At 39.2% G+C, this 27959-nt stretch overlaps 2 protein-coding genes across 4 annotated transcripts; one reads left to right on the forward strand and one right to left on the reverse strand.

The window, feature by feature from the left end:
* Positions 1 to 380: 380 nt before the first annotated feature.
* On the reverse strand, positions 381 to 9305 carry LOC117822290 (B-cell receptor CD22-like). 3 transcript variants are annotated; one of them, XM_034696942.1, is made up of 9 exons: positions 9291 to 9305; positions 5728 to 6521; positions 4880 to 5010; positions 4541 to 4599; positions 4252 to 4457; positions 2150 to 2413; positions 1460 to 1771; positions 1222 to 1324; positions 381 to 1011 (listed from the first exon to the last, which is right to left on the reverse strand). In XM_034696942.1, the coding sequence occupies exons 2-9, from the start codon at positions 5777 to 5779 to the stop codon at positions 948 to 950; spliced, it is 1191 nt and encodes a 396-aa protein (XP_034552833.1). In that variant the 5' UTR covers positions 5780 to 6521; positions 9291 to 9305; the 3' UTR covers positions 381 to 947. The 3 variants fall into 3 exon arrangements, with proteins under 3 accessions (XP_034552833.1, XP_034552834.1, XP_034552835.1); XM_034696943.1 differs by lacking the exons at positions 5728 to 6521; positions 9291 to 9305 and having other exon boundaries at positions 4813 to 4898; XM_034696944.1 differs by lacking the exons at positions 4880 to 5010; positions 5728 to 6521; positions 9291 to 9305 and adding an exon at positions 4692 to 4801.
* Positions 6272 to 27952, forward strand: hpn (hepsin). The gene is made up of 13 exons (XM_034696941.1): positions 6272 to 6712; positions 8334 to 8483; positions 19448 to 19555; positions 20232 to 20273; positions 21365 to 21494; positions 21591 to 21710; positions 21871 to 21911; positions 23061 to 23226; positions 23385 to 23575; positions 25066 to 25161; positions 25352 to 25494; positions 25689 to 25853; positions 26382 to 27952. The coding sequence occupies exons 2-13, from the start codon at positions 8441 to 8443 to the stop codon at positions 26424 to 26426; spliced, it is 1290 nt and encodes a 429-aa protein (XP_034552832.1). The 5' UTR covers positions 6272 to 6712; positions 8334 to 8440; the 3' UTR covers positions 26427 to 27952.
* The last annotated feature ends 7 nt before the right edge of the window (positions 27953 to 27959 follow it).

Genomic DNA, 27959 nt, shown 5'->3' on the forward strand with positions numbered 1-27959 from the left:
AAGAAAGCGCCTTGCTTCTCTGTTCCTTAATTTAAATGTAAAAATAAAAAATGTCGGTACCACTAAACTACTGAACTCATTAAGCCAAAAGTACGATAAAATGCAAGAAAAAGTCCAAAAATAGACCGATGAGTTAAAGAGATGATGTTTGAGTTCATTTCGTACATGGACGTCCGGGTGCCTGAGTCACTGTCCTGCTGGTTTTTCACCCTCCTCCTGGTCTCCTCAGGCTCTGGTCTGTATCTGTGTGAGCCTTATCACGAGAACAGTTTACCCCAAAACCACACAGTCTCCACTGCTCAGCCTCTAATTGGATCCTTATAACCATATTTTCCGTCATCATTTTAATGATGATCATCATCACACAGGCTTTTAGTCACATTTATGAACATTGATCATGCAGTACTTGGTGAACTGTGTTGCGTGGTTAACTCTGTAACAACTCGGACTCAATGTGTGAGAAACTGTGAAGGGAGCTTGTGTGTGATGTAACATCGGAAACTGCATCAGTTCAAACCACTAATGTACTCAGCTGAAGGAGTACGGTGTTGAAAAGAGCAAACAAAGGCAAGATTCAATTCATAAATAACATTTTTGATTTTGACCTTAAGGTTGTTTGGATGCAGCTGTACGCTTTCACGCGGCACATTTATGCTTGAATATATCCAACCGATCTTCTTCAAAACAGACAGATCAAGACATTTAAACAGTTCCTCACATCCATCAGCTCTAAAATCAAGCAGCCAGTGGGCCCAGTTTATCATCTTTCCATTCATGCATAAGGTTTGAGACAAGGTCTGAGTGTGAACGCACAACACTTTCTAAGGGTACAATGATAAATATCTTTACAAACTTGAGTGAAAATTTAAAGAAAGTCTCTTGTATTGTGTGTGTGTTTGTCATCTGTTTGTACTTTGCACCGAACACTCCTCGGTCCTCCTGTGTCCTTAAGATGGTACTTCAGTTGTGGCTGTGAGGGCATACGACTGGTTTCTAGATGTTTTTCTTCTCCTGGAAGGACAGAGAGATAACCTTTCAAAAATACTCTACAAGTATATCACGCATGTAACCTGCACTCAGAAAGTTAGTGCACATCTTTGGCTATGACAGACACGGCTGAGTGCATCTCTTCCCCCCATAAGGACATAAATGAAATAGATTTCTGATATGATGAAACTATTGAATCCTGTTGATTGGCTGTTAGAGAAGCAAGGAACTCACCTGGATTTTAGAAAGGCAACTAAGGCTATAATAGCAAGCAGAACACCTATGGTCACTCCGATAAGTATCCATCTGCCTCCTGGAGACTCTGATTGGGTGAGATCTGTAGTGGTCAAAAATGTATTAAACTTTTTTATTTGACAATTTTTTGCCAAAACTCAGAAATGTGTAGCAAACATGGTCGCCACTGAAAAATCCAACCCTAACCCTTTTGTCTTGGCTGTTAGGCTTCACTCACCTCTGGAGCTTTTAAGTGTCACACTGTAAGTCTGTGATCCGTGTCTGTTTTGTGCCACACAGCAGTGAAGCCCAGGTTCCCCGGAGGTGATGTTGGAGCTTCTGCGTGTCAGGCCTCTGCCGGTGGGTGCGGCCAGGGTTTGTCTTGATTGGTGAAAACTTTTGTCTGCAGTAGGGAGACATGCTGCTCCTGTGTACCAGCTGAATGTGCGGACAGCTGGGTTAGCATCACTGCTGCAGGACAGAGTCATGGAAAACCCATCCTGTAGATGTCCAGCGGGAGAGACTAAGACAACCATGTCTCGGGGAGGGTCTAAACAGGACAGAGGTCAAAGGTCAGTCACATCTACATTCATGTTTTATTAGATTCTGTGAAAACATTGCTTAACATGTCATACCAAATCTGAACATAGTGACAAACTGTATGAGGAAGTTCCTTCTTTCTTTCTTTCTTTCTTTCTTTCTTTCTTTCTTTCTTTCTTTCTTTCTTTCTTTCTTTCTTTCTTTCTTTCTTTCTTTCTTTCTTTCTTTCGTCTTTCTTTTGTGCTTCTTTAATTTATCCCACTTCTTGAATAACAAGGTAACATGTACATAAATAACAATGTTCCACTGTATGTGATGGCTGTGGATTTGTAGGCAGTAGATTGTTTCATAAGACATGACAACATGATATTAATTCTTTCCCACTCACACTGGACATCGATATGCAGCGTAGTTGAGTTCTTCACTTTCTCTCTGGTCTGTATCTGACAGTAGTAGCTCCCTGAATGATCCAAAGTGATGTCACTGATGTTCCACACCTGTCCGCTGTGTGTCGGGCTGCTGCTCGGACTCTTGTACCATGTGAAACTGGTCTGTGGTGTGGCTGCAGGGCTGCAGCAGGTCAAACGTAAGGCTCCGCCCACTTTGATGTCACTGGGTGGACTTGCTGACACTGAGACTGCGCCGTAAGAGTCTGCAGAAAATAAGCATTAGGAAAGAGGTAAAGTGACAGCTGAGGCAAACCTATGTGAATTAATGCATTGACAATCAGTACTTCCTTGTAATGTCCCTAGTTTTCAGTATTTTGTTAGCTTAAACCAACAACTGAATGGGTTTCAGTTTTCTGCCAAAGAATAGACTGATACATATGAAGATTAATCTGAGAGTTTTGAAACAATTTCTTATTCAATCCATTCTCTCATATCATTGTATATTCTTTTTTTTTTTCTATTTTCTATTATTCTATTTTTGGACTTAAGACAGCTGAAGAGAGACAGGAAATGTGAGGTAGAGATTTGGGGGAGAACATGCAGGAAATGGTCGACCTGCCGGGAATCGAACCGGCGACCCCTGTGACGAGGACTGTAGCCTCTGTACGTGGAGCGCTTAGACCGCCAGGCCACCCCATCATTATATATTCTTAAACATAAATGCAGATTTTCTTCACCATGAATGCTGGTTTAAGAGCATCTCTTCTCATGCCGAACATAACCTACCCAATCCTTGTAGAAACTCATCAAACTGCTGTACTTACTTATATCTGCATCATTCTTGTCTTGGATTTTGGATTAAAAACACTCAAATTAATGACAAATTTTTAAAAAGTGTCTTCAAATCACATTTTTGTGTAATGCCTAAACTTGGAAAAGGGAAGTTGCTCTTTAGAGTCTCACATTCTGAGAATGTAGTTTCAGAAGCGTCTTTTCATGGAACTCAAATTGAACTCAAATTAGAAGGTGCTGTTTTAGAGAGCATTGAATACTGTTTAACTAATCTGTTTTATGCTTTACCTGTGCAGTTGACATGTCATTTCTGTATAGGATTTAAGGTGTTAAGTTAAGTATGGTAACTCATACTTGACGTGGATCCCACTAAAGCCCATCAGGATGACACAGCAAAAATATGACACCAGTTTGACTTCACACTGATGTTTCCCAACACCTACTTAAGACATCTTTGTGGTAAAATGATACAACACCTTTTCCCTACAACAGCAACACCCACAAAATGAGACCGTTTTTTTGATGGTTGTGAAACCTTAAAGTGCTCTACATCCTCATGTCTTCAAGTTCAACACAGACACGATGCTGTATGTCTCTACATGTTTGACTGAGTCATTTTTCTACAAAGGTTAATGTAGGACTTACTTTGAGAGATCTGGATTAAGTCTTGCTTATTTTATACAGTATGTAAAGGCAGTCAGTGGTCATTTTCACTTCTACTTTTCTAAACAGTGCAAAGTGTGAAACAGAGGAAGTGGCTGAGACATCAGCTCAGCTCAACTCAGACACTTACTATCCAAAGCTAATGAAAGTTACGTCAGTACAAATATTGTAAGTTATCTGATTGTTTCTGATACTAATCAGTTATATAGTAACTGTAGATAGGTTGGAAGCATCACAAAGACATGGCGGGGCTGCTGACTTGGACACAGAGAAAGACAGAATCAGTGACAACACAGAAGAACTGACATGTAAAAAGCTGTCGTGATTCATCAAAGCACAAATAGATTGCCAGATTTGTTTGTGATCATTGTGAATCATGTTTTCAAATCAGGTTATGGTCTGCCTACTTCATATTTAAGCATTTGATTTGCTGGACCATGACCCTTTCTTAAAATATACACAGTCTAACAGATTTCATTGGTCATCCATGTACATGTTGGACCAAAATAAAATGTACACTCCATCAAAACCTTCATATGTCATTTGAACAACTCTACAAAGTCTGCAGTAATAACACTTTGTTAAAGCGGAACATGTTCATGATGAGGCTGATAAAGATGTTTAGTTATATATGCTTTATTCTTACCTGCAACAAGCAGCTGCACACCTCTCTGCTCCGGCATCTTCTGCGTCGGGTGACTTGTGATGACGTAAAACACGTGCGCCCCACTGTCTGACAGCCTCAGATCAGAAATCCTTAGAGAACAGTTCTTTGTTCCCAGCCGTCCCAGGTACTCCACCCTGTTCTGGTAGGACGGATCTAGGAAGATGCCATCGCTGTGGAAGACATATCTGAGAGAGACAGAGAGGCAGGCTTAGATAACAAGTTTGTCTAAATCCTGTGCTGTGAGCTCTGTGTGTGTCTCTAGCAAAACCTTGGTGTGATGCAACGGCTGTCCTCACGACACCACATCTCAGACAGAACTTCTCCACCCTGTCACAGGAAGATAAAATCACTTTAACCAGAAATCACTTTTGACAGCAGAAAAAAGAAAGCATAATAGCAGATGCTTTGTTTTTCTTCACCTGACTCTAAAAGTTCAGTCCACTCCTAAAATTAAATTGCAAGCTTAAAACAGCTCAAATTGTTCATTTTAATCAAGCAGCTTTAGCTTTACACTTTTATTCATTCTGACTATGTTCTTACTTCTGGTTGGAAAGACACAACACAGGATTTCCTGCTAACACAGACAAAGCCTCCTTTGTTGAATTACCTGAGCAGAGAGCTTGGTTTCATTGGAACTTTGGGGGTAGTCATAGGAACAAGGGAGAACCACTGTGGAACCAATTACAGTGCAGATAGGACCGGAGGGGAGATGAACTGACCAATCACCAGCAAGACCACCTGGAGGCATGAGGGCATTGTCAAAGATGCAGTGTATTTAGTTCTAAAATAGATTCAAATTGTGCATCGTTTTGTAAAATAATCCAAAATGTTGTAAAGTCAATGAAAAAAATGTTAATTATACATTTGTGGAAAGTAATGAGAATTAATATATTTCATCAAGTTACTTTTTATCTGGTTTAAAATCAAATTTCAGATTCAAAAAAAGCCTTTTGCAGAGGCAGAAAACAAGATCACAGTAAAACTGACACTTCTCTCAGATATAGTTAAGACTTGCAGCAGTGTCTGTTTTGTATTTTCTATTAAAGTATATATATATATCTATATCTATATATAGATATAGATATATATATATAAAGGAAACACAAAAAAAGGGGTTTTAGAAGGACAGCCGCAAGTAAAAATATCAAAAGAGTTTTCTTCTTACAAGACAATATATACTTTTTGCACAATAGCTCCGGATGTAGTCCAGTTGTTGCCCTAAAATTTGACAATATTTTAAGGCAGCTGTCATATACTTAGGTATGCATCTGTTTCTATGAATCCAAATAAAGCCCCAAACAGTTGTTACCACACATACACTTTATAAACTATAAAATGAAGTTGGTCAAAGAATGGACAGTTTATCTCAGCTTCTGAATTTACAAACAGACAGATTTAAGATCAGCTGATCATCACTTGGCTGAAGGTTGAATATATCATGAGTGCTGCTGATACCTTTCAGACAGAGTGTGAGCAGCAGCCAGCAGCACTGTGCAGCTTCTCCCATCTTCTCCTCCTGCTGTGGCTGTAGCTTGATATGTTGTGATCCCCGACCTTCCTTTCCTCCTTTGTCCACCTGTCTTCTCCTTTAAGGTCCTCTCTGCGACGCAGTGATCCCTGTCTACTATTCTACTTCTCGGCTGTATCAGTCATGTGCAACCTTTTCCTCTTAAGGAGCAGTCTCATAGGTCAGTCTGTCCAACTTCCCTTTTAATGCCTCAGACACAAGGAACTAGAGTGATGATGACTTTGACTTTGGCTAACAAACAAAGGTGTGGCTGATGGTGCCTGAGTTTGGGTGTTTCTGCAGGGTCAGTTTTGACAACATTAAGCATCAAAGTTACTTGGTCCTTTAAAACATTACAAAATGAATGTCCTAACATCAGTTTCTCTTAATTCATCACAAGCCTGGGTACTTGTATAAGTATTAGCACTTGTGGAACAGTGTGTTCATCTGCAGCAGGTGTGCAGGCTCTGTGAGGGCTCTCGTGCACCGTTTGTTCGTTTAGGGACGTAAGATGACGTCACTCGTGCCCCTCTCGTCTGCTTCCCTGAGCGCTCACAGGACGAGCACACATACCGACCCCAACACCGGGGAAACTTTCACTAACTTCATCTGATCGAACCCTAACCTCCAGATGTTTCTCCCCGTTTCATTAAGAGCTGGCGCTGGGGGCTTCGGTTGATTGTGACGGTCGCTGAACACTTTTGGAAGGTTTTTGATCTCTTCTTTCTGTGGGGTCAGTAACCTGTGAACACAGCACAAAAAGGATTTACCGCAAACTGGGATTTATCTGTGCTGGCGTTATAACAGCATTGTCGCCAGTAGAGGCTTCAAGGATTTTGCTTCTTCTTATTTTCAAACAAGGGCTTCAAAAGTAAGTTTCTTTCTGTAACGAAAGGAGAAGGCCAGGATCCACCTGCTGCAAGGAAAGTCCAGGTGAGTCACTTTCCTGGAAGGCGACTTGAAGATTATTGAAGCTATCCTCTGCTGACACTGAAAACTACAGGTTAGAAGCATAATTATTACCTTAGTAAAACGTGCATGTTTACTTTGGTTAGGATAGAAAGACCATTGACGTAGTTGTTCTAGCTGAAGCGTTTTTCTCTGATTTCTAAATTACAATTTATGTTTCCAAAGCTTTGTGATGCACTTTGGTCTGTTGACCTGCTTTACCATGTCGGTCGAAAGACTGAAGCCTCACTATTTAAAAGTGGTACATGGAAGCAATAAGTCTTTATAAAATATTCTGGCTTCTTCTTCTTCTTTTTTTTTTTGCCAAATATTGTTTTAAAGTGATATCATATAAGATAAACTTTCTAAAATGACTCATAAGACGCACGAAGGGAAAGACTGCCTGTGTGCTCCCTGTGCTGTTATATGACTTCTGACATTAGCAGGACAGTGAATGCTGTATCTGGTTTAACCTTTGGCAACAGTTAATACACATAGGCCTACATTTGTTGTATTTACTGTAACTAAGGAGCTTGTTCCCTTTGATTTGAAACACAACTATTTGAAAAAGTATTTCAGAATACAATGTATTTTTGTTTTTCTTCTTTTGCTTGCTTTCAATATAAGAAACAAAAAGTTACACAATGTGAGCTTCATAGTAGTTTTATAAATCATGCTATGTTGAAGGCCTTTGACTTGTTATGTTTTGCATACTCCTGTGAAAAACCTGATGTAACTTAATCATGTACTTTCAAAGTTATCAATCATAATTACATGTAATATATTGAATTATGAAAAAAGTAAGAAGTTTGAATACAGCTTTGTCTTTGTGATTATATTTTTAGCAGGTCAGAGGGATAGGTATTTGAACCAGAGGATGGAGACATTATATGTTTTTATTCTGGTTAGATATTGTCGATAACAGTTAGCCTTGTCCCAAAGTTTACCCTGTTTCATTTTTGACTTATTCTAAATGGGACGGTTTGTTATTTTCATTTAGAAAAAAAAGTCTTAACAAAAATTGATACGCTGAAAAGCTCAGAGCACGTTATTCTTTATTTAAACTCCTTTTGGCAACCACTGCAGGTTCAAGGCAGTCCTTTGTTGGGTTCACTTTTCCAAACAAGATGCTGTGCTACATCTTTAACACTGTGTGTGCAGCTGTTCTCAAACTGATGTAGCCTATCATTATAGGGGTGTGACTCGCTGGATAATGAACCATTAGATCTAATGCTAGTAATTAATACTTGACCCACAATAACAATACCATCATAATACATCAATTCTGTGATAATTAATGAACTGTGAGTCAGTCATTTAATGATAGGATCATCGCATCTGATTAACTGAAAAATACAAAAGGCCCCTTTAAGGTCAAGTGCAGGATAAAGAGCTGTATTTTTAAAAAATTTAAATATCATTTTTTGGCTCCAGTGATACGATAACTGCCTCATCAGGATGATGATATATTGCTATAGTGATCATTTGTCCCCACCTATCTGTGTGTCTGGCTACTTCTGGTAATTTGTTTCAGAATTAAAAAAATTTTTTTTCTCTAACAAGGAGTTTGTTTGTCACTGAGGACCCTCAATATTATTTTTTCCAGGCGCCAAGGGTCTTGACCATCTGCCCTGAGGAGTCAAGGAGAGAAGGAGTAAGGAAGGAAGATAGGAAGAAAGGAGCTCGTCTTGTTAGCCCTCGGCCTCCTACTGAATGCAAATGTACGCAGAGAAAGTTGTGACAGAGGGGAAGATGGGTGAGTTCACATATCACACACACACACACACACACACACACACACACACACACACACACACACACACACACACAGACACACACACACACACACACACATGAAGAGATTAAATGCTGTGCTGGTCATGCTGCAGCTCATGTGGCCTGTTTTTCTGTAGTTGGGACCAGACATCAGTCCGCTTGGCAAGTTAAACATTAACTGGTTTGTTTAATGCTGGCTCTCTCGTTCTGGATTTATTTTGCAGCTTGAAACAAACATTCAGATTAGTTGTAATTCTGACTAGAGATGTGACAGCTTCTATGTTGACTGGGTCCAGAAACAACCACCAAACAACCACTTTTCACAGAATAAACTGTAACTCCATCATTTAATGGTATATTTGCAGCACCAGCAAGCTCTGCTTACAGTCATAAACAAACTACCATACACTGTATACACTTATTGTTCTTATCAAGCTCTCTCAACTTCTACAAGAAAGCACTCGTATCGTTTCAAGACAAACCTGAAAATCCACGCCTGCTTGCCACTCTGCACGTGGTTTAATGTTGTTTGGTGTTGTTGAAGTGTTGGCCAAATATCATCCAGCTTTATGGCTCCTAATGAGTTTACTGCGAACTATATGATGCTGTTTCATAGAAGAAGAGATAAGATAACTGTGTTTGCTGATGCTAGAAAGCACTGTGGTCAATATGCGACTGTGTGTTGTGTATGTACTGAAAGCCCATGCTTACCTTCTGTACAACTTTTTGTGGAAACTCAAGTCCTAATAGTCTGTGGAGACAACAAGTTAAGCACCTAAACACCTACCTTATACTGGATGGATCAACTCTGTGTCAGCACAATGAAGCCACTCGTCTTCAAATCAGGGAAATTCTGCATCAAATCTCCAAATCTTCTGCTCTCATCATCACGTCTTCTCTGTCCTTTCCCCCTTGTTGTGTAGTCTCTTACTTTGTGTGTCTGAACAGAGCCAGATGTTTAGCTTCACTGATTCTTCAGCTAGACTGGAGGGAGTCCTCCCATATGCAGTGAATCAGACTGTGTGTTTGGTGTGTGTAATTACAGGAGAAGCTCAGACTCCCCAAGGAGTGGCACACATGGTCTGACCTAGGGTGTGCGTAGATGAGGTGGGACGTAATCTATTTCAAGAAACAAACTGTGGTTACCCTAATCCTGACATGCTTGTACGTGCACGGGGGAACAAGGAGAGAAACAATATACAGGTAGCCACAATATCACCCAGTGGAGCAGAGTATTTGCTCATAAGGCTTGTATTTACTGCTAACTGTGAACGTGTTTATTTTTGCTTTTTCGCCATGACAACCACAACCAATATGAGTCATACTGCGTCTACGTGTGTGTTAGGTCGCCTCTTGTCACTACACTGTTATCTTGCCTCATTCTACTGTAACCCCACCTACTCTTACTACTCTACTCAGGTCATACTTCAGTTTTTCTTAAAAAAAACAAAAATAGAAGTCTTGCGTATCTGATCCGTTGTGTTCCGACCAAGCGGCAACCCCTGGTCTCAAAATATGAAGCCCATACCGAAGTGTTATAAACTGCAAATCATCGAGAAGTGGCTGCAGAAAAACTAGAAACCACATACACACCCATTCAAAGAAGACGATCTTTGCAGCAGATCTGGTGGAATTTGGCCGCTAGTGCCTCTCAAGGTCCGTCATAAATATGGCCTGATTGGCTGGGGCCGGTAAAAGTTTATGGCCTTACTGCCATGGTCTGGGTAGGGGGGACAATCATGCTTCAGCAACGTACCAAACAGCTGAACCTAGTGTTAGTGTGTGCTAAATTCTCACGGGTAGAGAAACAGTGGTATGTTTTGTACAGTTTGCCAACGTTTCCCTTTGTGGGATGGTCAAGGGGATTCGTTTTCCAATGCCATATTGTGCTTCTCAAGTGAACTGTTTTGGAGAAATGTTCCCATAAAGATAGATCTCTCAGCCCTCAAAACAGATCTCTTGGCATATATTAAATGTATTTAATGTAACTAAGGGAAAATGTATGGTAAATAATGTAGATTTATTTTGTTTTCTGGCATCTGGGCCAGTGAAAATGAAAAGTTACGTTGGCTCTTAAAGGAACATATCATTTAACAGTAGATTCTGGCCATGCAGTCAATTTATAAATGAACACTTACACTTTAAACAAAAACCATGTTAAAGAAAATAGTCAGGATTATTTATATTACATGCTTATTTCAAGGAAATAAATGAAACTCCATGTGTAACCTTTATCAAACTATGAATAAAGTAATTCAAACAAAAAACAACTGAGCTTGCATGTCAACCCATGTGCTGACGAAGAATGGAGTTAAAAGTCCTGGAAAACTTGTAAACTTTCTTAGACATCGGAATTTTTTGGATGAGAATAAGTACGGGGAACACACAATAACACTTAAGAGCAGATCCAGAGGGTTCACCACAGAAGAACAGACCTCTGCTTCTGGCTCCTTCCACATAACTTCTAGAGGGAAGAAATCTGTTTCTGTTTAAGTCTTTCTTTTATTCAGAGACAAAAAGTTTCACACTTTGAGAAACTTCATTGGGTAGATGAAATTTTCGAACTCAGTGAAATGTGTTACTAGCCGGGGTTGGGAAAGATGAACATTTTCCCACCACAGACTGAGTTGTTTTATCATCCTGGTTTTCTCTCGGTGTTGACTTGGGAGTGGGCGTGGACAGCCTCACAACTCTGCTGATCCTGGGCTGCTTTTTTCACCCAACAGTCAGGTGGTCAAATAGATCCGCTTAATGTGTGCTACGTAAAGGGTACCCCAGAGGACGAGTCATGAAGAAGTAAACTTTTTCCATTGTGCTGCTGCTGGTCTGGTCATGTGACTCATGGATGAGGGTAGACATAAGCCAAAATAAAACACATGTGCGTATGATATGTCTGAGTCAACTGGATAAACACTAACGCGATGATTCAGTCTTACCTCTCGTGCCTGCCTTGTTTGAGGCAGTATAAAACAAGGCAAATAAAAATGCATTCACACTGTGGGTAAACTCTATGCTGATCTACAACGACAATACTTCTCACCGCTGTGATTTGTTGAAATGATGTGTTTTCATTAAGCCCATATCAAGCTTGTGTTAGTTTGTTGGTAATTTGCTTGAAGAATGTCTCTGATATATTTTCCAAGATTGTGAGCACAGGGTTACATCACCTCTATTTATTAGAATTGTCCTAGTGGGTAAAAATGGAGGAGGGCCCATGTGCAGGATAGTGAGAAATGTAATTAATAAAAAAACAAAAGGCAGAACACAAACAAAAACTTACAAAACAAATGTCCATAATCAAACTCCAAAATATCTAACAGAAAACAGGGAGCACGTAATTATCATAGACTGTATAAATAATGGACGTAGTATCCGTTACGTCACCCATTTGTTCCTGAGCTCTGTTTTGAAGCCAGTCGGTGGCAGCAGCCATATTGGAAATGCGGAACTCAATCAAACTTAGTGTGAGGTAAAGAGGCGGGGTTTGAGCCTCCTAGCCAACAGCTATGTGTTCCTGTCCGGGAGTCAAGTCACTCATGTCCTTATTTGGGTAAAAGCTCGTATTCATAATATCTTCTGAACCGCCGCGTTAGAAAATAATTCACCCTGTACAGTGTGTGCTGAGAGAGAAATGGGCTACCAAGAGCCAAGCCGTTTTTTGAACCAGGTTGTAAATAGGGCGGGGCGATAAATCGATAACGATAATTATCGCGATATAATTTTTCTCGATAGAAATATAAAACATTTTTGATAAAAATTTGATATAAATAAACATGTAATTACACCCCCCGGCCATGTAAAATTGAGGGGGTGCTAATGAGCCTTAAATGCTAGTTGCCGCCCAACATTTGACAGAAAAGGAGGCGTTGAACAGCCCATCATGTCGCAGGGTGAGAGGGGTGGGGGGCTTAAAGACGTTCGGAGCAAGCGGCAACCTCCAGTCTCAAACGATGAAGCCCATGCGGAAGTGTTATGGACTTGGTAAATGGACTTGTACTCATGTAGCGCTTTTCTAGTCTTTCTGACCACTCAAAGCGCTTTTACATACTACTTGTCACGTTTACCCATTCATACCCATTCACTCACTGATGGTAGAGGCTGCTATGTAGTGACCATCAGTGTTAGCTAATCTCATTCATTCACATTCACACACCTCTGAACAACAGAGGGAGCAATTTGGGGTTTAGTGATGGGACTGCCAGAGCTGGGATCGAACCGCCAACCTTGTGATTAATAGAAGACTGACTCTACCCACTGAGCCACAGCCACCCCATATATAAACTGCATTACATCGAGAATCCGCATGAGGCTGGCTGTAGAAACACCGGAAACCACATAGACATGAATGGGAAAAAGACGATCTTTGCAGCATTAATAAACATGTTTACAGCCTGGTTCAAAAAAGGGCTTGGCCCTACAAAGCTAATCTCTCTATCGGCACACACTGTACGGGGGGTGAATTATTTTCTAACGTGACGGTTCAGAAGATATTAAGATTAAGAGTTTTGCCCAAATAAGGACATGACTGACGTGACTCCCGGTCGGAAACACATAGCTATTGGCTAAGAGGCTCACACTACGTCACACTCTGCCTGGTTGAGTTCCGCATTTCCAATATGGCTGCTGCCGTCGATTTGCTTCAAAACAGCTCTCAGGAACAGATGGGTGACGTCACGGATACTACGTCCATATTTTATGCAGTCTATGGTTCTGAGCCGAATGTAAACACAGCTGAGACGAAGGACAGCGAGTGGTTAGTCTGACACTGTGCTGACTCTGCTTTAACTATTAACTAAATACACTTCATTAAATATACTTACTGAATGTGGGTAAAGGAAGAGCACAGAAACAACTTCTGCAGTGCATTTCAAACCCGTTTACCACGACCGTAGGACAACTGAACACCGAATGAGCGTGATGCATTCACTGTACTGTGGGAAACAATATTACTCTGCCCGTAACCCTTAATAATGTTAAAGGGGAGAGCACAACTCAAAACAATATTCTATAAACTGAAACATGGAATACAGTTTGATATATATTTGTTGTAAATGTAAATCAAACTATGGAAATAAGCTCAACCTGAGAAAAATAAGAATCTACAAACTAAAACTTCACTTAAATCTCATTTTACACTAAAGACCTGCTTCCTGTTAGCAGCGTCAGAAATGATGGATTTAAGAAGTTTATCTGAAAAATAAATCCAGATTCAAACTAACAAACTGTCTTCAAATTTCACTCAGGAGCAAAAATCTGCATTTAAATGAAATCATGATTTGCTATTTATCGTGATAATTATCGATATCAACTGATATGAAATATTTTATCGTGATAACATAATTTTCCATATCGCCCAGACCTGGTTGTAAACATGTTTATTTCTGCTGTAAAGATTGTCTTCTTTGCCGCTTGGTAATGATCCAACTCGGGGTGACCCCAAATAGTCGAATATTCGACGATTCGTTCTAACGAGCCTTAGTCGACTGCCAATCTCATAGTTGAATATTTGCATATGAAACGTGGATCATTCCATTCAAACCATGGGGGTGCTCAATGTCTAATTTTACATTATTTTCCTGTTTCCCTTAAAAATAGTGTCTCATATATCCTGTTTTTATATAAATATAGACTTATTTAATGTAATTCTGAGAACAGCTCTTGAAGTGTTAAATCTCCTTAAAGTGGTAATTAAATCTCCCCTGGTAATTAAAGGTGGACTCTCCCATTTAGCGGGACCTGTGGAGCAGACGTACCTCAGCTGGTCTTTAAATCTTTCTACGTTCATAGCAGCTCAAAATGTCAGAAATAAAACTTCAGATGATTCTAAAAACTAGTGATGAAGATGAGGAGCAGCTTCATGAAGAGGGCTGTGAGATCAAGGATTACCGGACCACACAAAAACTGTACGGGGCCAAAAGAACGAGGAGGAATACCCAAAGCTGTCTGAAGCCTCAAAAATAATCCACAGCATCCCATCCACCTCCACACCATCAGACAGGATATTCTCAAAGACAGGATTTACAGTTTAACAAAGCAAGGAGCGCACTTCTGCCCGTACACATGATGGTTTTCCTCACGTTCAATTTGAAAAGACTCAAGCGGACAAAGACGAGATGAAAGACTGTTTTAAAAGGTTCTGTTAAGAGACTTAAAAACCCTTTAGCTGGTTCAGGTTTGATTTTGAACATTATAAACATGTTCAGTCTTAAGTTGGACAAACTACCCTCCACAGTGCTGCTCTCTGCTGTGTGAACACTGTTTAAATATCTCCTGGTTCCTTACTCTATAGTGGAGCGTTGTTCCATGTTTAACTGATGGTGGTCTTATTTGAGTTTTCTCTCCTTCATCACCTCGTTGTTTTTGAAATATAGATTTAAAAAATCTAAGTTTTATACTTATAATATTCTGTTGTCCCTTTTACTTTAAGCTATGAGTCTCTTAATTGTAAATGGTTATGTGTAATATTGTCATGCGGTCACCATCATGCAGACTTTGGGTCAATAAGGAAAAACAACAAACATTCCACTATTCGTCGACTATGGGCAAAATCTGATGAATCAGATTCCACTAAGCAAATCCTTAGTCGGGCTCACCCCTAGATCCAACACAGGAGAGGGGAAACAGAGAAACTAAATACACACAGGGTAACGAGCAACAGGTGTGGACACAGGTGAAACTAACAAGGTTAATCAAGAAGGAGGGAGACACAAGGGCAGGATGTAAAACTAAACTGGACACACAGGGATCAAGAACTACAAAATAAAACAGGAAACACAATAGACTAGACTAAAACACGAGAAAATACACACACAAGGAATACAACATAAGACATGAATAGGTAAAAACACAAGGAGGACATAAGGAACTAATAACTAATACAGAATTGAAGAAGGTAGTTCTACATCTATAAAACAGGAAATCAAACAACACAAAGGCAATCAAATCTAAACAAAAGAGACACATGGCAAGAATTTTAATTGTAGTAATTTATCATCCATCAACATTGTAAAACAATAAACAACCACAAAGGGTTTTACATAGCAGATGTTTAAATCTTACTGATTGCAGATATTTTAACAACAACCTGTTGAACCTTTTGTTTTGTATGAGCTTTATGTGTTTTCCCCGCATTTGAATCATTCCAGTCATAAACAAAATCTCCACAATGAGAGTGTAGTACCACTGTGGTTTCAGAGGAACCTTACTCATAACACACACACACACACACACACACACACACACACACACACACACACACACACACACACACACACACACACACACACACACACACACACACACGCAGACACACACAGTGGCAGGTGGTCTCAGGTAAAGGTGGATACAATAGAGTGCTTGTTCTGTTTTGATCTGTGATTGGGATAGGGCGGTGTGTTAGGGGAAGTGAGCCGGAAAGACGGAAGAAGAAGTTTTGGGAATGACGAGGTGCTCGGCATTAGTGTATTTGGTGTTTGTGCTGAAGTTGCATGTGTAGATGAAACACTTGGATATTTCCTTGAAAACACAATCTGAAAGAGTAAGCTTGAGTGTCCCTTTCAGAATATATCCCCACTGGATATTCTGACATTTGTAAGATACTTCATTTTTCCTTTTCACTTTTGAAATGTTTCTCTGATCTCTTGGTTCTAAAACTTAACAACAAAAAAACCCAACAATATTATTTCACAGTTATCATGCAGTCAGGATGGCTGGAGGAGGAGCATGAGATTTAGAGAGGGTCGAGAGAGATAAATGTGACGGGAAAGGAGAAGCAGACATGAAGCACAAAGGGAGGATGAGAGGTGTGAAAAAAAATGGGGGAGAGGAAACATGGATCAAAATATTGAGCCGGGTGGGAGCAGATGGGCTCTTTTATGTCCACAGAAGAAAAGGAAATGCCTCCCCAGTATATGGACCATTACATTATGTAGATCTGGTGTCACAATTTATAAAAACATTGTTCTTCCTCTAATGTTTTCACAGAAAATGAGACAGACAGAGATTGTGAGAGAGCAGGGAACGTGTGAGATAGAGACAGTAGCAGGAAGGAAACGAGGACAGTTGAATGTTTTCTCTGATTCGATAGGAAACTCATACACTGGCAGCAAGTACAGTTATTTCCTGACATATTGATGGAAGGCCTCACGACAGAAAATCCTCTTCATAATGCTCCTTGCTCTAATATAGTAGCATTATACAGTTACAATAACATTCTCTGAGCAGCTAATCTTGATGTACTTTCCTCATATTACTGTGTTTTCAGAAAACGTTCTTTTTCAGTTCTTAAACAATATTATCATGGACAGATTAAAACACTTTATTTTGATATTGATAGATATAAGAGTCTACCGTAAAAGGCATTCCTATCTAGGTTAAGTTATCATTCCAGAAAACCTTCTAACCTTCATTTCAACATGTTGTATGTCATAGTTGGAAACACAGGTGTAATCAATGACAGAACGATGGATGCCTGTCATGCCAGTTATTGACGTGGCTTAAATTTGCAGTCACTGTTATTGATTTTAGTAATACCTGCCTGTCTTACTAGGATCATTCAAATGTGCTCATAACTGAGTTGTGTCTGTATTAATATATTAGTCTGATAATATACTAACTTCCAGCTAAAGCCTAGAGCCTCAAGTGGACACTTAGGAACTGTATTTTTCATGTTTTTATCCCCTGAGGTTGCTGCTTCAGTTCTGTGCATGCTGTCTCAGTGTCACTCAGGCATGGATTTCTGAGATACTTCAGCCGGGTTAATGGAGCTAGCTGAATTGGTGTTTTTCATGTTGAAACAAGTCAACAACCCTGTAGTGAAAAATCAAACCATCCCCTGTTAGTTTTGTTGCACCAGTTTATTTGGAAAAAAACGTACACTTGTATCTTTCTCAAGAGTGTTTTGACTTTGACATCACGTACACATAAATCAAATCTAGCTCAACCTGAGACACGTCTACAAGTTATAACCGATCAATACCAGAGTGCCTGTTCAGGACCTGAACATATGACCATTGAGCAGAGCTGGAGTGGGGATTTTTTGTATGGGTATCAATGTTGTTGGCAATTACATTAGGTTGTTTTTAGAGTTAGAAATATTAAAACAGCAATAATCCTTCAATTGACCTTTTAGGGGAATTTTGTATTTTACAGTTAACCAGGTACCTGGATTTGTCAGTATAGACAAGCCGTAATAGAAAGATATATTTTTTAACAAATTTCTTATTGTCATGAAATGTATCTATTATCAAAGAAAAGCTCTACAATGACATTAATGTTACTGTGAGTATAAGGTATCATCGACATTGTGTTGTGTCGTCTGGTATTGTGTCATATCATATCGTATTGTATCGTATTGCATTATATTGTAGGGTATGGTATTGTATTGTATTGTGTCGTTTTGTATTGCATTGTGTCGTATTGTATTGTACTGTTAGGTTTTGCCTCGTATTGTATTGTATAGTATAGTATTATCGTGTTGTGTCGCATTGTATCATATATTGTGTCCTATTGTATTCTATTGTATCATATTGTATCATATCCTATTGTATTGTATTGTGTCGTATCATATCGTTTCGTATTATATCATATCCTATTGTATTGTATTGTGTTGTATTATATCATATCCTATTGTATTGTATTGTATTGTGTCGTATCATATCATATCCTATTGTATTGTATTGTATTGTATTGTATTGTGTCGTATTATATCATATCCTATTGTATTGTATTGTGTTGTATTATATCATATCCTATTGTATTGTATTGTATTGTGTCGTATCATATCATATCCTATTGTATTGTATTGTATTGTATTGTATTGTGTCGTATTATATCATATCCTATTGTATTGTATTGTATTGTGTCGTATCATTTCGTGTCGTACCATATCGTATTATTTTGTTTTGCACAGTATCGTACGGTATCCTGTTGTATTGTATCGTATCCTGTTGTATTGTATTGTATCGTATCCTGTTGTATTGTATTGTATTGTATCCCATTGTATTGTATACTATAGTATCGTATCCTATTGTATTGTATTGTATTGTATCCTATTGTATCGTGTTGTATCACATTGTATCCTATTGTATCGTAATGTATCGTGTTGTATTGTTGATTTACCGTTGTGATTTGCACTTCAGGGCCACCGTAATAACCTGAATTTTGTGATTTTTATTGTTTGTGTTATTTGAAATCTACATCTGTCTATCTCTACTTCTCTCTGTAACAATTTTTCCAAAGGGTTTAAAAGAATAACCAAAAAAAGACAGGAAGAAAAAAAGGGGAAAAAGAAACAGCACAAGCGTCCTCATTACAGTCTGCATGCACAGCAGCAGGACCCGGAATCTGGTACACTTTGATAGAGTTTAAATGTTAATGATTACACGCTTTCATACTTTCAATTTCTGAAATGAAATAAAACATTTGTATAAGCTCCAAGCTGTGGGTCAAGCTGACAAACTGATCAGAGCAGAGCAGAGAGGAGCACACTGATGCAGCTGCACACACTCATACTATGCATGCACGCTGCACAGACACGATGCCATATCTTAGTTTAAAAGTTTGTTCTTGCTTGGTGGAGAAATGCTAGACTTTAGACTATTGATCTGATCAGTGTCATTTGTACTTATCAGTTTGTGCCAGCAAAGCTCTGAATGCCCCTTCACATCAGGACAGAGAGCTCAAAGTGGACTTTTTGTTGATGTTTGTTGTAGATTGTCGAAAGATCCCAGAGAAAGAGCCTAAAGAATACTTGTAGTTTGGTAATTTGCGCTGTGTAACTTATTTAAAACTCATAATATACAAAGACGTGTGTAATTTAATTTAGAATGTAATGTTTGGCCTTCTCTTCAGCCTTCTGTTGGATGGTATGTTATGTAATTTTAAAGGATAGTGTGCTGTCACATGTATGCACGCTCATGTATATATGTGTGTGTGTGTTTTCAGGGAGCAGGGGAATCTCTCTGACCTGTGTGTTAACCCCTTGTCGTGTCATTGGGGTGTGTGTGGTGCTGATGACCCTGGGAGCCATTGGAGCAGCCGTCTGGGCCGTAGGTCAGACCACATGCTTTAACAAAAACACAAACATGAGACCTTTAAAATATGATATGGATGTAGCCTACAGATATGAACCATGGAGCCACATGAAGTCTGTGCGGAGCTGTCAGTTCATTAAGAACCTCAGTAAATATTTTCCTACGAGTTATGGTCTCGATCATTAGTTGTAAGTTATGTTTAATAAAGCATGATGTTTAATCACTGTACTCGTGCACAACTTGCTACCACAGTGACCCGTAAAACGTCTTTTCAAAATGTAAAGACACCCTAAGGGATCAGCTGGTCAGAATTATAGTAAGTACATTTTGTCGCTAGCTCGAATTCGCATCAACATTTTTGCCCTGCTACCATGTACTATGGATCCTTCATGTCACCTAGCTAGCATTGGCCAATCACTTGGTCTTTGCTAACCCATCACTCCTTTCTAGCTTCTGCCTTAAATCCAAATATGGCCACTCACAACTCCAACAAAAATCAACATGGTGAGGGCAAAAAATGGCAAACTCATGGCTCAAAATCAAAGTCCTAAAAAAATCCTTCTTTTTATTACAAAGACACATCTTCGCCCAAACATGTGATGAACTTAATCTGTGTCTTTGATATCAAGTTCTTAAGTCAGGAACTTCTCAAAATCATTTCATCACTTTAAAATGTTTCTTTTGTCCTTCTTTAGTTTCATATTGCACAATGGAGGAAGACACAGGACTGTATGATGGTGAGTAAAGACACAGTGTTAGTTTAAAATGTATGGATTGTAAGACAGACCAGTACAGTAAATATCAGATACTACTGAGACTTACTGTGGCCCTATTGTCTACAGAAGAGCTGAAGAGTAAGATGAATATGCAGGGCTCATTTGCTGATATGGGCCCATCATATGAGTTTTCTCTGGCATGTAGAGTTAATACAAACTTGTTCACAAAACCTAAAATGAAATGATAATGCTTAGTGTAGTTAGTAAATGGTATGATCACTCCCTTTGTTCAGTCTGCTGTCTATTTGTGGCTGAGCATCAAAGCTCAGCAGGTAGACCCATAGACTGTATATATAACGGACAGCGTCGCTCCACCTTTACCCATTGTACGGTTTTGAAGCCAAAATATCCAGTTCCAGAACGCTGACATCTTGTAAATTTTCTGCAGCCAGAGTCTGCGCAGTAGGGAATTTGTGTTTCCACGGTAACAAGCACTGCCCTACAGCGAACTGTCCCGGGGTCCTACGTAGTTTCTCTCTACAGCAGCTGTCAATCAAAGTAAACCTGGAAGTAAAACCCCGTTTTTTAAACTCTAATAACTAACTAAAAAGAAACTTTTCAGAAAAAAGAGGCCTTGAACACAACACAATCAAATAATAACTACATATCACCACAGCATACAGATGTGAGAAACATTCGTACCACGTGTATTTATTTTTTAAAGTTTGACTGCAGCCCCATTCAGATGAATGAGGGAGACTGAGTTTTTGACCTATACTGCAGCCAGCCACCAGGGGGAGCAGTTTTTGTGGCAGCCTCACTTCGAGCCGAGCGAGATGACGTCCATTTTATATACAGTCTATGGGTAGACCAAGTAAAAAAATGAAGATGATGTATGATGTGAAATCATCCTAATTAAAGTTACTTGTTTAAAAAGGACCCACTCTGTGTTTAATTTGCTGATTTGTGGGTCATCATTTAAATGTTTCACTCTTCTAAATTAGTATCCATCTCAAAAGTCTGGGATGGCTCAGTGTGAAGATGTTTGAACTACCTGAACTTTAGTGACATGTTTTTTACCCCCTCAATGACAGTGTTATCCTCCCCTGCAGTCCAGGTTAATTCTGCAGACCAACATCTCCGAGTGTTTGATTCTGCTCAGAGGAGGTGGCGTCAAGTGTGTTCCTCCTCAGCCAATGAGCTGCTCGCTAGCATCAGCTGTGAAGAAGTGGGCTTTGTCAGGTAAGATACCTGCACCTTTATGTGTCAGTGTTATCACGTAGCACAGTTTGATACAGCACTAACATTTGTGTGTGTGTGTGTGTGTGTGTGTTTCAGTGTGGTGAATTACTCCGCTACATTGGTGCCAGAGGCTAGTGGAGATGGTGGCGAGTTCTTCTGCGTCAAAGAGAAAGAGCTCAGCTACGGCAAGAGAATCAAGGACTCATTGTTCCCATGGTAACAATCACCTATCTGTGTTCCTTCACCTGTCTCACAGCAGTGTCCCTGTCCTCTCTGTTGCTCTCTCCACCTTTTCTTTTACTCTTCTCATTGCTTAAGAAAGAAAAAGCTGAAGAGCTTGGATGTTTTTGTTTATAACTCTGTGTCTTTGTTTCAGTGACTGTGAGAGCAGAGAGGTCCTCACACTGCTGTGCCAAGGTAAGATATGAGCTCAGATTGCGATCACTCTGTCTGACACACTGACTCACTTTATTCCCTGGGCTTTGTCTACAGGCTTGGCTTGTCATCCTCTCAAATACCTTCTTCTTTTTTCTTGTCTGTTTTGTTTTGTTTTCTTTTACTAATCTGTTCTCATTTTGGAGCCAAGGAAGAAAGGTTAAAGGTTACTGCTCAGCTCCAATCTGCAATGATGAAATGTTCAATCCAAGCCAGAAACCTCGGTGTAGTCTTAGACTCAGACCTTAATTTCAGCAGCCACATTAAGACAATTACAAAGTCCGCCTACTATCACCTTAAGAATATATCAAGGATTAAAGGACTCATGTCTCAGCAGGATGCAGAAAAACTGGTCCATGCATTTATCTTTAGCAAACTAGACTACTGTAACGGGGTCTTTACAGGACTCCATAAAAAGTCCATCAGACGGCTGCAGCTCATACAGAATGCTGCTGCTCGAGTCCTAACAAGGACCAGAAAAGTAGACCACATCACTCCAGTTCTTAGATCTCTACACTGGCTTCCTGTCTGTCAGAGAATAGACTTTAAAATCCTGCTGATGTTTTATAAAGCACTGAATGGTTTAGGCTCAAAATACATTGCTGATCTGCTGCTACTTTATGAACCATCTGGACCTCGGAGGTCATCAGGTACTGGTCTGCTTTCAGTCCCGAGAGTCAGAAGGAAACATGGTGAAGCAGCGTTTAGTCATTATGCACCACATATCTGGAACACACTCCCTGAAAGCTGCAGGTCTGCTCCAACTCTCACCTCTTTTAAATCAAAGACTAAGACCTTTTTATTTCACACTGCCTTCCTATCTTAGCTCATTTTAACTCACTTTAAATGCAAATTTTAAATTTACTTTTAATATATTTCTAATTCCTTTTCTTTTCTGTTTTATTATATTTGTCATTTTAAGTATGTTCTTTTATGCCTGTCTGAATGTTTCCAATGTTTTTAATGTTTTAATGTAAAGCACATTGAGTTGCCCTTGTGTATTAAGTGCCCTATACAAATAAAGTTGCCTTGCCTTGCCTTGCCTCATTCTTGCAAACTTTGTCTTGGCTCTGTTTCTTTCTCTTACACTTAACCCAGAAGGTTTCCTTCTCCCCTCTCTCTCCTCTGCAGACTGCGGCAGACGGAGTTTTGCAGCAGATCGTATAGTTAATGGTGTGGATGCCAGGCAGGGCAGCTGGCCATGGCAGGTGAGCTTGCAGTATGATGGAGTTCATCAGTGCGGAGGATCGATCATCTCAGACCGCTGGATTGTCTCTGCAGCTCACTGCTTCCCAGAGTAAGTACTCAAGCCTGAAATCACATCACTGCGTGTATTGGATTACTTCTAAGATAGAAAGCAGAACATTTCTGACTGTACAGTTCACCAATACCAGGCAGCGATTAGAAAAGGTCAAACTCTTTTAGACATCCTTTCTCTGTCTTTCTTTCTGCCAGGCGCAACCGCTTTGTGAACCGGTGGCGTGTGCTGCTGGGCTCCATCTATAATAACCCAGGCAATGGTAACTTAGCGGAAGTGAAGACCATTGTTTACCACAGCAGCTACCTGCCCTTCGTGGATCCGAACATCGATGACAACAGCAGGGACATCGCTGTTCTGGCCCTCGCACAGCCCCTCATTTTCAACGGTAGGTTGCACAAACACATTCACGCATAATTATTCATCAATAAACACACTGAGCTACACACACCTGATGATTTGATTGCACTGCTGAAATGATTAGAGATAAGAAAGGGAGGCAAAGGAAGAGAGTGAAAGACAGTCAACCAGTTGGTAATTCACCTGCTGGAGGTTTCATGTTTCCTAGGTTTGAAGTCGGCAGGACAAAAGTTCCTCTATTCAATATAATGATATTAACCCAGAACATTCCTGTCCTCAAACCTCGGGCTGTGGTAAAAATATCCGCTTTTACACATGAAAAATGACAGCAGTTCTTTTGTCTCCTTTTGTAATGTTACTGTAATCCATGAAAGTATACAAAAAGGCTAAGGAGGAATTAACAACGGCATCATTGATTTAAGAGAGACAGAGGTTTACTTTGTGTTTAGTCTATGACACGTCTCTTCAGACAAATTTGACTCCTCAAGAACTAAAAATAATCTGAAAGCGCATGCTTAATGGGTTGTTTGAAATGAAAAATATGATGTATTAACTTTACTAAACAAGATGAAAAACTAAATGTTACAGACCATTCGTAGTGAACAGTCATGGAGGACAAAGACAGTGTATTTATGATGATGTTAATGGGACTGGATTTACAGTCACAGCCACATGTGCTGATGCTGTATTCACAAAAAGCAGATCTTAAAGGTTTTATAACACTGAGTCATCAAAGTTGGGAAAGAATGTACAATCATGACGCAAAGGACTTTTAGAAACTGTTTAGCAGATCAAGACTGACCTCTAGTGTTTGTTCTTCATAAGTACAACAACAGCACAAGTCCACCTCAGTACAAATAAAGCGTATGAAAGACAATCCAAAGTTGATGAGTTCCTGTTCAAGCATTGTTTCAGCACTGTAGGTATACATTTAGAAAAATAAATTGCAATGAATTTGAAAGATGTTAGGTTTGTGATATGATTCAGAATTTGTGGTAATAATAATTTTGAGTATCTATTTTTACGATGCATTTTTCTTTGGGGTGAAAAAAATGTAATGAGTAATGCAATCAATTGTGTCTATAGCTTTAATCTTTCAGTCACTGATTGGATTTAGACAGCAGTGAGTGAAAATTGCAAAGATTAAAGATACACCAGTACAGATAAACCCTCGAGTGAGAAGAGGGAAAACCTAAAGTTAAACCTCAGTTCATCCCTTCTGTACTCTGAAAATAATGGTGCTCCCAGAGTGTCCTGGTGCTCTCTAAAAGCTCTTTACCTGCAGTAATGGATTGACTGAACAGACTGAATATAAGGGTATAGTCAAAAGCTCATTTATTGATATATTTTAAAAGATTTGACACCATGTTTATTTACTTCTCCTGATTCTGTCTTCACACAGTTCATTGTTTTGTTAAGTGATTATAATGTCCAACATCTGATGACTGTCTGTTTGTGGGTATTGTAAAGTATTGTTATGTTTATATGCTTTTTTCTTATACCTTTGTTTGTGTGTAGAATACATCCAGCCTGTTTGCCTGCCAGCGTACGGTCAAAGACTGGTGGACGGACAGATGGGAACAGTTACAGGCTGGGGGAATGTAGGATACTACGGTGAGTCTACTTTTCAACTCAGCTGTGATCTGAAGATTTGGTGTAGCGTGACATTATATGTATTTTTTAATTTTTGATTGAACTTGTTGACATTTTGCACAGCTCTCTTTTGAGTATTACAACATTTGATGAAAGATACTTCAAGGGCAATCTTTTGTTTGAAGCTGTTTTTTAAATGTCTCTCTGGCAGGTCAACAAGCTCACGTTCTTCAGGAAGCACACATCCCCATCATCAGTGACAACGTCTGTAACGGTCCTGATTATTACGACAACCAGATCACCACCAGCATGTTCTGTGCGGGTTATGAGAAAGGAGGCATCGACTCCTGTCAGGTAACAATGTCACTGTTTGTTTGGGTTTCTAATAGGGGAAATGTTTCGCTGATGTGTCATATTGGTGTTTCACTTTTGAGTTTTCTTACTGCAACTCATTGACATATTGCACAGGCACTGATATGTAATAATATTAACATAAGTTCTGTGTATTATGGATCAAAATAGGTAGTTATAACTTGTGTCTGTGGCAGGGAGACAGTGGTGGTCCGTTTGTAGCAGACGACTGTCTGTCGAAGACGAGTCGGTATCGTCTGCTCGGGGTGGTGAGCTGGGGAACCGGCTGTGCCATGGCTAAGAAACCTGGAGTCTACACCAGGGTTTCCCGATTTCTGCCCTGGATATCCACGGCAATGAGGGTGAGAGAGCAGACACTTCTTTTGTCACTGTGTTTTTAATTGAATAACTGTAATTTTCTTAACCTAATGTGTTGTTGCAATTCTGTTACTCCAACGTCAATGGCTTTTCTAGTCTCTCCAAGAAGCTACAATGTTACAATCCAGAGAATTCATGCAAGTTCAGCCAGTGTCTGCACCTTTTTGTGGCCTCATAATTTTTGCCAATGTCAATAAGATTTATACAGATCTCATCCTTCAGATGTCATTTTAAAGCTGTTGACTTTGCATAGTGTTTTATAAAGCATGAGTTTAAATTGAATGATACATTGAGGACATGTGTTTCGCCAAGAAGTACAAATCAATGAAATAACATGTTTAAGCATACAATACATATATTAGTTGTGTCATCGCCAAAGATTCCCTAGAACAAAGTGATTGTTTTCCATTTACACTTTTACAGAGTGTTGAGACTGGAGGACAAATGATGATATTTGTTGCTTTGATTAAACTTTTGTGTTAAACCACTCTGCTTTCGTCTCTCTTCTCCAGAACTATAACAACTCACCAGGACTTCACAAAATGGCCCGAACATGAGATTCCTGCTCTCAGCTTCTTACTTTTTACTCTTGGATGTCTACATTGGAAGACTGAGTCGACGTCATCAAGGACTGCTTGACAGAGGATTGAAACACTGTGATGTTCCCCTAATATCATGGATTATCTTACCTTTAGCCTTTTCCAGTGAGGTCTTTATCACTTTCTGAATCTCACATTGTGAAATGTCGACCAAAACCATAGCTGCTAATGAGATACTCTGTATCTTTACAGAGACGATAGCTCTCTAAATATGAGTTATTAAGGTGACTGACTTTGTTATTAAAAAGTCAAACTTTTTATGAATGGGAAAAATGTTGTAATGTTTCCGTTAATTTACTGAATTAAGATGGCATTACTCATCTCCGCTGCTTCCAAGTTACCAGAAATCAAGTTAAAAATAAGCATTTGAAATTGTGAGTCATTAAATATTGTAAACGTTGGTTCCTTTGGCATAGGAAATGTCATTAGTGAGATTTATATAGTAATCACAGTGCTTCTTGCAACACAGGATGTTCTAGTGCCCTTTACTCTAACAGTGTGCAACACTTACACATAACAGACACACACATACAGCCACTGAAACATATCTTGATAAGCATTATTTTGTAAAATTACCACACCCATCAAACATATCAACACAAGTGTTTTGAGCAAACATTACTATTGTATTTGAAAGCGTCTCATCATCCAAACATGTTCTGTCTCAACACGAGAGGATGATACTTGATTTCAATAATATTGAAATCAGCTTTTTGTTGTCTTGTAAATATTTGTCAATGTGTAGATTTTTATTGAGACATGTTTCATGTTTCTTCATGATCCAAAGATTCTTGAGTCAGAGGTTTGATAGCAATCAGGATTTCCTCAAATATATCTAAATATGTATTGATTACGAAATGTCAAGTGCTGACAATGTTTCATATCCTTTACTGTCATGAGTGTGTAAACTCAATACTGTCGAAAAATTCTGAACTGTCATTTAAAACACAACAGAAAAGCAAACTCTGCAAACAAGCCTATTTTTTTTTTATTTTTTAGCTGCTTTCACAGTGTCGCCTGAACAAAATCTGATCTCACCACAGCTAAACATTTCACAAGCAAACACAAATCATTAATCAGTTATAATAACACAACCCAGATACATTACCAAAAAGAAAAAGTTGAGTATGACACTGAATCTGTAGCTGCACCGGGCTAAAGCAAAGGATGATGTCATGAGAAGTGCCTTCATAAAGTCCATTAACATTCACCGCCAGTTCCCCCTTTGAAATGAAACCACTGTTTGTACATTTATATTAAAAATAATGTGAACAAGGAAAAGATATATTGTATAATGTGAAATGTTGCATTGAGTGTACTGAAATAAAGACTTAATTGAGAATCACTCTGAATAATATATGAATACTTAAATTAGAGCTGTCAAACTGTCTTGGTTTGGGAATCAGATGAATGCAATGACGTGTTCTTTCAAATCTAGACTTTTGGATTTATTATTGAAATAAATGCTGCATTGCTACACTTCAAAGTGCT

The sequence above is a fragment of the Notolabrus celidotus genome, chromosome 12, assembly GCF_009762535.1.
Source record: "Notolabrus celidotus isolate fNotCel1 chromosome 12, fNotCel1.pri, whole genome shotgun sequence".
Lineage (NCBI taxonomy): Eukaryota > Metazoa > Chordata > Actinopteri > Labriformes > Labridae > Notolabrus > Notolabrus celidotus.